Below are 12,664 nucleotides of genomic sequence, written 5' to 3'. Positions count from 1 at the left end.
AGCAGTCAGGGAGGGAAAGAGGAAAGAAGGAGACATTTTGTTCTATTTTTTTCCTATTACTTTGAAAAGTTTGAAGAAAACTTGTATTATGGATGTACTACTTCATTTTAAACCATGCATTCCCACCAAGGGTGACAGGGCCTCAAAAAGACACAAGTTGATTCTTAAGAGGTTAAATAAAAACCCTTATGGTTTATGTACAAAGCAAAGATAGATAGTACATAAACATGCATAAGGCGTACTTGGTTGGGGAAGGAATGATATAAAAAAATGCAGTGTCCAAAATGTCTTATTACAGAGGCATTTTAAAAAAATTTATGGACCTATCACATCTAACAGTTGTCAGGCCACGTTAAATTCTTATTCTTCAGCATTTTTTAACGAACAAGGTATTCAGTTAATTTTTTTGTTTTGCTGAAACAGGGTCTCAATATATAATCCAGGCTGGCCTTGAACTCACTATATAGCATAATTGGCCTCATACCTTTTCAGCAGTAGGATTAACAGTAGTTCAATCACTATATCTTGTAAGAAGCAAACTACCAAGAAGTTAGAATACTATTAGAATAGAGCATTAAAATTATACAAAATGCAACTTAATGATCTTGCACTTCAGAGTCAGAAAATACAAACTAAAAAGATAACGTTAAGTGAGCACTTGATGCTCTAAGGCCTTTCTAAGCCCTTCAAAGTGTATCTCATTGTCCCTCAACACAACTGTGCATCTTGTAGATGAGGAAATTGAGGTACATGGAAGTGAGGTTCACCAAGGTCCTACCCTCAGTGAATGGCAGGTTCAGAATGAACCTATGTGACCCCTCTTGTAAGCCTATCCCCAGGTCCAGGTTCAGGTTCTTTGCAGTCAATGAAGTTATTTCATTGTTCGAGGTTACTGCTTCCTAGATATAAAAGTAGCTGTCCTCTGCACGCTGCTGGCTTTTGAAGGAGTGTGGCTCCTTGCCTCTACAACAGGGGGAACTGTTTCCACACAGTTGTCCCTACGTTTCTCATGGAAGGAGTAAGGCTGATCCTTACAGGTCCTATGTCCTAGGACCAAACGTAGTTCCTTTTCTGTGAACTGTGTTTGTATTTTCCTACCACGCTTCTTTTTATAGTCAATTTTTAGGAAATTTTACACAAAAAGAAAGCAACCATCTGCAGTATGAGCTTTCCTTACTATTTCTCATTACATAAACTGTCCTTTTGTTGTTGTTGTTGTTCATGGGTCTTGATCTTAGGGCCCACATACTGTCCCTGAGCTCTTTTCCTCAAGGCTACAGCACCACTTTCCGGTTTTCTGGTGGTTAATTAGAGAAAAGAATCTCACAGACTTTCCTGCCCCAGCTGCCTCTGAACATTGATCAACAGATCTTAGCCTTCTTTGTAGCTAGGATTACAGGTGTGAGTCACCAGTGCCTAGCATGAACTCCCTTTTGACTTTGGTTAGGATGTTTATGTTCATTCACATAGACTTTGTTTCATTTTAAATAATTCATCAGTCTTCCATTTTATGGCTTAATATTATTCTGAAAGGCCTGGCCCACTCTGGAAAAGTTTTAAAAACATTTCCCACAGTTTCTTTTCTAACAGTTTCATACTTAAATTTCTTTGAAAATCTGGTAGTTTCCAAAAACAACCAATCCTTTTATAAAGTAAGTCCTTTATTTGTGTATCTAACCAACTCAGGGACAAGAGAAGGAAATAAAGGCTGATGCCTATAGGTTGTGACACAACCTAGCCTGCAGTAAGAGAAGTCAAGCATGCAATGACCTACTACTCGGAATAAAGAGAAGAAACATGTGAATGACCTTGGCATTTACTACAAATTTTCTTAATTTAGCTTGCATGCCAAAGGTTAACAAATGGAGAAGAAAGATTCTCTACCTTGTTCATTGCTCTCAGCTGGGGAGTCTTCATGCCGAAGAAAAAATTTCACTTCTTCCCTGCGGGGCCCCCACTTCTGCAGGTGATCATACATCATGTGGTCAAAGGGTATTGGGCGCTCTAGGAAAAAGACCATATACTGCTCAGAACAAACAAACAACCTAACCCAAGACAAAAATAAACTTGAATAAATGTACATATGCACACACATGTATGTAATATTAGAATTCAAGGACACTCCAAGCACTGAATTTTAACTTTAATGTACAAAGTAGGAATATGAATGGAAATAATTAGAAAACACATAAATAAAAGAAGTATAAATAAAAGTAATTTTGTGTCCAATGTGGTGCTGAGGCAGGAGGATTGGGAGTTATAGGCTAGCCTGGGAGATATATATGATATATATATCATATATATTATATAGTTATATGTAATATATATGATATATATATCATATATATTATATAGTTATATACAATATATGTATATTATATAGTTATATGTAATATATATGATATATATATCATATATATTATATAGTTATATACTATATATATAAAACCCTGCTTCAAGAAAACAAAAACACAAGTAATTTGGTAGCATTAATTAGGAGCAATAAAGCCATGCATTTAAAGATACTTATCATACACCTCACATCCATGGCTCAGACCTGTAATCTTAGCTACTCCAGAAGCTAAGATTTGAGGATCAGGGTTTGAAGCCAGCCCAGGTAGGAAAGTCTATGTGAATCTTGCCTCCAATTAAATACCAAAAGATAAAATAAAAAATAAAATAAATAAAAGCTGTGGCTCAAGTGATAGAGCACTAGCCTTGAACAAAAAATCTCAGGAGACAGTGGCCAAGCCAAGTTTAAACTCTAGGACCAGCTTGTCCCCCATACCCCCCATTAAAACCCGAAGCCAGTTACTTAACACAAAGAGGCATATTTCCCATTCTTTTTTTTTTTTTTTTTTTTTGGGTCCAGTCGTGGGGCCTGAACTCTGGGCCTGGGCGCTGTCCCTCAGCTCTTCAGTTCAAGGCTAGCGCTCTACCACTTGAGCCACAGCACCACTTCTGGCTTTTTTCTTTTTGCTTATGTGGTGCTAAGGAATCGAACCCAGGGCCTCATGCATGCAAGGCACGTGCTCTACCACTGAGCCACCTTCCCAGCCCATATTTCCCATTCTTTAAAGAAATGAAACAAATTGGCCATACCATCATTCATTAAAATGTCACAAATGGGTCTGGGAAGGTGGCTCAGTGGTAGAGTGCTTGCCTTGCATGCATGAGGCCCTGGGTTGCACCACATAAGCAAAAAGAAAAAAGCCGCAAGTGGCCCTGTGGCTCAAGTGGTAGAGCGCTAGCCTTGAGCTGAAGAGCTGAGGGACAGCCCCCAGGCCCAGAGTTCAGGCCCCATGACCAGACCCCCCCCCCAAAAAAAAGAGGTAACACATTTAAATGAGATCCTCATCGCTATAATTGGTGTCCTTGCAAGATGAAGAGAAAGGCGAGGACACTGGGAGATAACAGCAGCTATAAGCCCAGGACAGAACCCCAGGAGAAACCAAAGGAGCTAGCATCTGGACTGCAGAGTTGTAGTTTCTAGACTTATGCAGAAAAAATTTCGTTGGTTAAGCTACTCACTCTAGGTTACTCTGTTATGGAAAATTTGGCAAACTAATACATAGATCCACAAAGAAATATTCCTTTGCTGTTGTTGTTAGTTATGGGGCTTGAACTCTGGGCCTGGGTGCTGTCCCTAAGCTCAAGGCAAGTGCTCTATCACTTTAAGGCTCAGCACCATTTCCAGTTTTCTGATGCTAAATTGGAAGTAAGAATCTCATGGACTTTTCTGACTGGGCTGGCTTTGAACTGTGATCCTCAGATCTCAGCCTCCTGAGTAGCTAGGATTATAGGCATGAGCCACCAGTGCCCAACTAAGAAATATTCTTTACTCAGAAGTATTGATCAACACTGGATTTTAATTTCTATTGCATATACTAACATACCATGAGCTACAGATGCAGTAGTTTGTTTTTTTTTTTTTTTTGGGTCCGGTTGTGGGGCCTGAACTCTGGGCCTGGGCACTGTCCCTCAGTTCTTCAGCTCAAGGCTAGCGCTCTACCATTAGAGCCACAGCGCCACTTCTGGGTTTTTTCTTTTTGCTTATGTGGTGCTGAGGAATCGAACCCAGGGTCTCTTGCATGCAAGGCAAGTGCTCTACCACTGAGCCACCTTCCCTGCCCCCAGATGCAGTAGTTTTTATGGAAACACTCTGTAAGACCTAAAACCACTTGGAAGGTTTCCAGGGTAAAAAGACTGAGAAGGGTTGTTACAAAATCTTCCTCTTCCCTTTGAATTGTACCTACTAGAAAACCTCTTTAATTCCTCATCTGAATCACTGCCTTAAATATTTACTAAAAGTCTATTAAGAGCACTATGCTGGGGCTGGGAAGGTGGCTCAGTGGTGCCTTGCATGCATGAGGCCCTGGGTTCGATTCCTCAGCACCACATAAGCAGAGAAAGCCGGAAGTGGCGCTGTGGCTCAAGTGGTAAAGCACTACCCTTGAGCTGCAGAGCTCAGGGACAGTGCCCAAGCCCAGAGTTCAGGCCCCACGACCAACCAAAAAAAAAAAAGAGAGAGAGAGCACTATGCTGGACACTGGAGATATGACAGATAACAAACAGACAGGTTCCTACCCTTAGGAATGTTAGTCCAACAAGAGAGATGAAAGCTGCTATACTCTTTGGTAAATACCATGGCAGTACTGGCAAACAGGGCAAGGAACAACCTGTTACCATGATGTAAGAAAGGGTGGCCAGGCACTGGTGACTCACATCTGTCATCCTAGCTACTCAGGAGGCTGAAATCTGAGAACTGAGGTCAAAGTCAGTCAGGGAAGGAAAGTCCATGAGATTCTTATCTCTAACCAGCAAAATGCCAGAAGTGAGTAAAAATGCTTAGCCTTGAGTAAAAATGCTTAGCAACAGTACGCAGACTCTGAGTTCAAGCACCAGGACTAGCACAGAGACAAGTAAAAACAGCAAAAGTGCTAGGAGTTTAAGGGACAAAAGTAGAATTTCAACCAGCTTCTAACATTGGTTCCCCCAGGAAACATTAATAACATTAGTTAATTACTAACTTTCCTGTTTTCCTATAGCTGTCATAAGGCTAGTAACTGATGACCTGTATTCTTGAGAATTCAGTAAGAACCTGATGCCTGTCAGTCAGGTTTTAGTCAATGTGTCTTTAGTGTCTTTACTCTGACTTCCAAGGATAACAAATATATGACTCTGAAATAATTGTAAGTCATAGCTTATTAAGGGACTGGTATCTAGAATATATGAAAAACTCTTACAACTCAACAACAAAAATATAATCAATCTAACTAAAAAAATGGACAAAGGACCTGAACAGATATTTATTCAAAGAAGATATACATATGTAAAGATGTTCTACATCATTACTTATTAGGGAAACACAAACCAAATCCACAATGAGATACTACTTCATGTACAGTAGGACGGCTAAAATCTAAAAGACATTATCAACTGTTGGCAAGAGAAATGGGAACCCTTATCCTGCTGCTGGGAATGAAAACTGGTAGACCTGCTTTAGAAAACAACCTGACAGTCCTTCAAAAGGTCAAAGAATTAGTATACAACCTAGCAATTCTACTTACTCCAAAGAATATATGTAAGAGATATGAAAATATATAGTCCCCATAAAAATGTGTACCTAGGGCTGGGAACGTGGTTTATGGTAGAGTGCTTGCCTAGCCTGCATGAAGCCCCGCGTTCGATTCCTCAGTAACCACATACACAGAAAAACCAAAAGTGGCACTGTGGCTTAAGTGGTAGAGTGCTAGCCTTGAGCACAGTGTCCAGGCACTGAGTTCAAACTCAGGACTGGGGGAAAAAAAATGTGTACATAAAAGTTCACAGCAGCAGCAGTCCTAGTAACCAAACATGAAAACAACTCCATCAACTGATGGATAAATAAAATATAGTACATCTATATAAGGAAATATTATCCAGCAACAAACTAAAAGAAGCCAGTCAAAATAAGGACTATGGCCAGGTAACAGTGGCTTACCCCTGTAATCCTAGTACAGTAGGCTGAAATTTGAGGAATGTGGTTCTAAGCCATCCCAGGCAGAAAAGTCCCTATGAGACTCTTATCTCCAATTAACCACTCAAAAAACAAAAGGGGCTCTATGTCTCAACTGGTAGAGTGCTAGCCTTGAACATAAAAGGCTCAGGGACATCACCCAGACCCTGAGTTCAAGCACCACATCCAACAACAACAACAACATAAAAGGGACTACATACTACTATATGAGTCCATTTATATGAAATATATAGAACAGTTAAATCCACAGAGACAGAGGCTGATTAATGGTTACCTATGGATCAAACAGCTGAGGGGAAGGGAGTCTCAAATAGGGATGGCATTCAGGAAAACGATCTAGAATTGGCTGTGATGGTGGCTGTACAATTCTGATTATACTAAGGCCACTAAATTGTATACTTTTAAGTCAATGCATTGTGTGGTTTGTGGATTGTTTATTTGGAAGAAGACAGGAATGACTTTTTAAAAACTAAGAGCATTTTAAGCCTTTCCATTGGGAGCCTAGGGATGTGGCTTAAGTGGCAGAGCACCTGTCTCACAAGCCTAATGCCCTGATTTCAAAGTCTATTAACAGCAAAAACAAAACAGTTCCCATTTGGATACCTATTTAATTATCACCTCAAACTCAACATGTTTCAATTGATTTATTTTCTTACTATCCAATAGAGATCCATAAAAGCCTGGCTACTACCATGTGTATTTTCTCTAAGCACAATTTAAAATCTATACACACTTCCTTTTACATGCCAACCAAAGCCTACATCTCTGGTGCTGAAAGCCCAGCATGAGCTCGACTAGTCTCGGCGCTGCTGCCTGCCTCCTGTCCACCCCATGCCTGTAGCTGTCTTACCAGCACATTGGGTTTGATTTTCCCTCCTTTTCCTTCATTCTCATAACCTCTCTTACTTGGAAAACCCTATCCTATCTAAATTCAACCCATTCTTTTTTTTTTTTTTTTTTGGTCGTGGGGCTTGAACTCTGGGCCTGGGGGCTGTCCCTCAGCTCTTCAACTCAAGGCAAGCGCTCTACCACTTGAGCTACAGCGCCACTTCCAGTTTTGAGTAGTTTATTGGAGATAAGAGTCTGATGGACTTTTCTGCCTGGGCTGGCTTTGAACCATGATACTCAGATCTCAGCCTCCTCAGTAGCTAGGATTACAGGCGTGAGCCACCAGTGCCCGGCCAACCCATTCTTTAGAGTATAATTTTTGCAATTTACTGTACTTGGTAATTATCTTACCTCCAATAATGTCCTCTGCCTTGCAGGCTGAAAAAAGCATTATGAGCCAAGATTTTATACTTCTCAGTATAATATTTCTAATGGGAGACTTGCTATTTTATGGGGTTTTGCATAAGGGGGAACATAACATTTCTGCCTTCATGATGTCAGAAGAGGAAAACATTGTTGCTGAACAGGGGCTGGTATGTAACTCAGTGATAAGGGTGTGCATCTAGCATGGATGAGGCCCTGGGTTCTATCCTTAGCATTGAAAAACCAAAACAATCTAAAGCAATTAAAAAAAAAGTTGCTGGTCAACTCAACACAAGTTAGGTAAAACACACAAAGGGCTCAGACTCGGAGCTTTCATATATTAAGCGGTGACAAGAATTGGATGCTGGTGGCTCATACCTGTAATCCTAGCTATTTAGGAAGCTAAGTTCTAAGGATCACAGTTCAAAGCTATCCCAAGGAAAGAAAGTCCATGAGACTAATCTCTAAACCAAAAGCTCAGAAGTAAAGCTATCGTTCACGTGGTAGAGATACCTTGAGCACAAAAGCTCAGGGACAGCACCCAGGCCCTCAGTTCAAGCCCCAGGACTGGCACCTATACATAGGAAAAATAATTGAATCTGCTTCTCCTGCTTATCTCTTTTCTTTTTTTTTTGGTCGGTTGTGGGGCTTGCACTCTGGGCCTGGGCACTGTCCCTCAGCTCAAGGCAAGTGCTCTACTGCTTGAGCTACAGAGCCACTTCCGGTTTTCTGGTGGTTTATTGGAGATAAAAGTCTCCTGGACTTTCCTGCCCTGGCTGGCTTTGAACCTCAATCCTCAGATCTCAGCCTCCTGAGTAGTGAGGATTACAGACATGATGAGCCACTGGCGCCTGGTCACCCTGCTTATCTTTTTTTTTTTTTTTTGTCGGTCATGGGGCTTGAACTCTGGGCCTAGGCGCTGTCCCTCAGCTCTTCAGCTCAAGGCAAGCGCTCTACCACTTGAGCTACAGCGCCACTTCCGGTTTTCTGGTGGTTTATTGGAGATAGGAGTCTCACGGTCTCTCCTGCCCGGGCTGGCTTTGAACCTCGATCCTCAGATCTCAGCCTCCTGAGTAGCTAGGATTACAGGCGTGAGCCACCAGCGCCCGGCCACCCTGCTTATCTTACATGGCTATAGTTGGAGTGAAATCACATATTTCATTTTACAAATGCTACTTTGTAAAATCCTATCCTTATGTAATAGAAATTTTCATTTTAATTACTCAATTCCTCATTACCAAAAGAATTAAGAACCAGAAAGCATTGTTTTCATTTGATAAGTGCTGAATTTTTGTACTTACTCATCTTTACAGAACTTAATACATACCATTTCCCCTCCATACTTCAGCTAAATGACAACTGCCTTCTCCAGGTTCCTTACAAAACTCTACCACATCTCGACAGGTTGTTTCTGGTGTTATAGGAACTTCTGTTAATATCTGCTCATTGTTGCTCAAGAACACGGTTAATATCATCTGTGAAAGAAAAAATTAAAATGACAGTTTAGATCCCTGAACATAAAGAGATTACTCTATAATCTTCACATGTTCCCTCTACCATCACCCTTCCCAAATGTCCGATTGATTCTTAAGTTATGTGAAAAATAAGGGAAAATCAAGTCATAAAAATTTTAAAGGAAGTAATTTTATTTTTAAAAAATCATGGCCAAATGTTATACAGCCTGAAAACCACATCTAACTAGTGGGTAAATAGATTATTAGGACAAACTGATATCCCCAAATCACATACAATTCCTTGAAACAATGACAAATGGTGAACAAAGTGCTTCAAAGTCAAGCCGGGGAAAGACGACATAGTAAATGATGTTTGGGCAGTGAAACACTCACTTAGAAAAAACTGGATTCCTACCATAAATTACATACTGTCAAAATTCCTAACAGATCAACTGTTTAGATATAAATCACAAAACCATAAAAATTATAGAAAACCTAGGTTATTTCTGGAAGGTGGCTCAGTGGTAGAGCGCTTGCCTTGCATGCATGAGGCCCTGGGTTCGATTCCTCAGCTCCACATAAGCAGAATAAAAAGAGCCGGAAGTGGCGCTGTGGCTCAAGTGGTAGAGCGCTAGCCTTGAGCTGAAGAACTGAGGGACAGCGCCCAGGCCCAGAGTTCAGAAAAAAAAATTATAGAAAACCTAGGTTATTTCCTTTTATAACCTTGGAACAAAGAAGTCCTTTATAACTCAAAAACCAGTATCACACCAGCTTCTTGTGGCTCACACCTGTAAATCGTATAGGTACTTGGGCTGAGAATGGAAAATTACAGTTTCAGGTTGAGAATAGGAAGATCACAGTTCAAAGCCAGCCCAGGCAGAAAACTTTTAAGATCCCTTTTTAACCAGCAGCTGGGCATGGTAGCATACCTGTCATCCTAAGCAATGTGAGAAGATTAGATTGTGAGGACTGAGGCTCCAGAATTAACATAAGCAAAAAAGTCCACAAGACTTCATCTCAATCAACAGACGAAAACTGGACACAGGTGCATGCCTGTCAGCCCAGGTATGAGAGAAACCTTAAAACGGTCAGCTCACAGTCTAGATACATACCCTGGCTGAGAAGGAGACCCTATCTCAAAATAACCAGCACAAAAAAGGAATAGAAGTATGGCTTGATAGGAGGGCACTTGCCTAGCCCTGATTTCACAAGCCAGTACCACCAAAATAAATCTCTAAAAAACAGCATCACAAAATACATTGATATATTCAAGTATATAAATGTAACAATCGAGTATATGTGTGCTGGGCTGGGGCGTGAATTTAGGGCCTAGGTGGTGTCCCTCAGTTTTTGTGCTTGAGGCTATTGTGCTACTACTTGAGCCACAGCTCCATTTCTGGCTTTTTGGTGGTTAATTGGAATCTCATACTTTCTTCCCTGGGATAGTTTAGAAGTGTGAGCCTTAGAACGTAGCTTCCAGAGTAGCTTTTTTTTTTTTTTTAAACAAAACAGCAAGAAGTTGGTTAAATACTGAATCCAATCCCCAGTTCTGGGGGGGGGGGGCGCGAGGAGAAGACAAACGTGAAAATAGTTAAAGCTCTTATTACAAACAAATGGCTAATCACAATGCATAAAAAGTTCCAGAATTGCTAACAAAAATACTAAAAATCCAATTCATTTTAAAAAAGCTAGCTGAGGAAATAAATATGTAGCAGTAAATCAAATGACCCGAATCACAAAATAATGGATGAGAAAGTAAAAAAATGTCTGATTTAAAAAAAAAATCTCCAGCTGGGAAGGTGGCTCAGTGGTAGACTGCTTGCCTTGCATGCATGAGGCCCTGGGTTCGATTCCTCAGCACCACATAAGCAAAAAAAAGAAAAAAGTGGCGCTGTGGCTCAAGTGGTAGAGCGCTAGATTTGAACTGAAGAGCTGAGGGACAGTGCCCAGGCCCAGAGTTCAGGCCCCATGACCGGACCCCCCAAAAAAAATCTCAGCCAGGTGCTGGTGGCTTATGCCTATAATCCTAGCTACTCAGAAGGATGAAATCTGGGGGTCATGGTTCAAAGTCAGCCCAGGCAGTAAAGTACCTGAGATTCATTTTTTTCTTTTTTATTTTCTGGTTGTGGAGCTTGAACTCTGGGCCTAGGCACTATGAGCTCTTCAGCTCAAGGCTAGCACTCTACCACTTGAGCCATAGCACCCACTTCCAGCTTTTTCTGTGTGTGTGGTGCTGAGGAATCAGGGCCTCAGGCATGCAAGGCAAGCGCTCTACCACTGAGCCACCTTCCCAGCCCTGTACCTGAGATTCTTACTGGAAGTGGTGCTGTGGCTCAAAAGTAGAGCACTAGCCTTGAGCAACAAAGCTCAGGGATAGTGGCCAGGCCCTGAATTCAAACACTATGACCAACCAAAACAACAACAACAAACTCAGAATGACCGAAGATTCTAAAACATCATACCAAAGGTGATTTTTAAAAACTATGCCTTAATAAAGCACAATTTAAACTAAAGGTTTTCTTTAATCAGGAAGCACACAAGTATTACTTCAGAAATTATCAGAAACAAAACAACCTCACCAAATTCTCCTCTCTCTTTAAAAATCTCAGCTGTCAACTAGTGTAACTCTAGTTATGTTTTTTCTCAGAATGCCCTCATGGCCTGCATTTTCAACTTAGTATGGTTGAGACAATGTTTAAATGTTCAGGAACAGCTTGGATCTGGTTTCCTTCTCCTCCCTCTTTCTTCAGTCTCCCCTCATGCCACCCCTCCTCCTCCACCGTCAGCTCATGTCCTGGGACACAAGTAAAGTCATTCCTTCCTCCCCACACTCCACTTGTAGCCCTCAGGACACCCCACTCCTAAAAATCAGTCTTTCCCCAGTATTATCTCTGGCAAATGTAAACAAGCAGAGACTTTTCTTGAGTCAAATGTCATTTTCATGAGTGATCCCAGCAGAGAATCTCGTGGGGGGTTAGATTTCCATGAAAAAACAGAAAACAGCCAACAAACAGGGCCAACCACAGACTCCCAACCTTGAAGGCCCCAGTCTCTTCACACTGGACCTACCCCTCAGCTCTGAACCCCAATCCATCCTGTTTGTAAATTCCCATTCACTCTGCAAAAGCAGCTCACAGTGGATGATTCAACAAAATCTTCCTTGACCTCTTCTCTCCAGGGTAGCTACAAGTTCCCTCCTTCATCTAGTCATTCTTCCCCTGTTATGACTTCAATGAGCACTACTGAGACTCCCTCCCTCATTGAGGATAGGCTAGGCCTTCTAGGCAATTAAGCTGCTGAAATTTTGGTTTCCTGTTGTCTAGTCAGTACCTGGCATCTGATAGACTCAATAATGACACAAACAAGATAGAACCCCCATCATGCCCTAGAACTGAGAAGATGCATATCATCAAAGCACAGCACACCTAGTCTGTTCAATAAACGAACATTATCCCTCTTTCATAAACACCTCTCCCACTTCACCCCGTCCTGGAAAAACAGAAAGCAGCATCCAGGAACTCAGAAATCAACACTGTATTAGTGAACAACTAGGCTCACAGCACTGTCTTTGCTTTAAGCCTCACATTCCCTCACTAAGAAGAAACATACACTACAGAGAGCAGCTCTTTTCCTCTGACCTTGGTGGTTTTCTCAAATGATTACTACACTCTGGGAAGTAAGGAGGACTCTCCCCCACCTTTATTCCCTTCCAGTTTCAGGGCTTGAACTCAGTGCTTCAAACTCTTATTCAGGTTGCTTGTTCATGGCTGGTGCTCTACCCTCTAACACTTGAACCATGCCTACAGTTCAGCATTTTGATGGTTAACTGGAAATAGAGTCTCTGGAACATTTCTGCCTGGCTAGCTTCAAACCATAATCTTGTGACCTCAGCCTTCTGACTATGTATCTAGGATTACAGGCATGAGCTACCAGCCACACA

General features: G+C 41.4%; 1 protein-coding gene across 3 annotated transcripts in view; it reads right to left on the bottom strand.

The window, feature by feature from the left end:
• Positions 1–8,745, bottom strand: part of Ppp1r13b (protein phosphatase 1, regulatory subunit 13B) — a 45,048-nt gene extending 36,303 nt beyond the window's left edge. For all 3 annotated transcript variants that reach the window (XM_013016353.1, XM_013016370.1, XM_013016361.1), the window contains exons 1-2: positions 8,598–8,745; positions 1,885–2,004 (exon numbers count right to left, since the gene is read on the bottom strand). In XM_013016353.1, the coding sequence (XP_012871807.1) occupies positions 1,885–2,004; positions 8,598–8,745 (268 nt within the window). The remainder of the gene's footprint in view (positions 1–1,884; positions 2,005–8,597) is intronic.
• Positions 8,746–12,664: the final 3,919 nt, after the last annotated feature.

This window comes from Dipodomys ordii, unplaced genomic scaffold (assembly GCF_000151885.1).
Source record: "Dipodomys ordii isolate 6190 unplaced genomic scaffold, Dord_2.0 Scaffold2, whole genome shotgun sequence".
Taxonomy (NCBI): domain Eukaryota; kingdom Metazoa; phylum Chordata; class Mammalia; order Rodentia; family Heteromyidae; genus Dipodomys; species Dipodomys ordii.
Note: the sequence above shows the minus strand (reverse complement) of the source record. Positions and strands in the feature narration are given on the sequence as shown.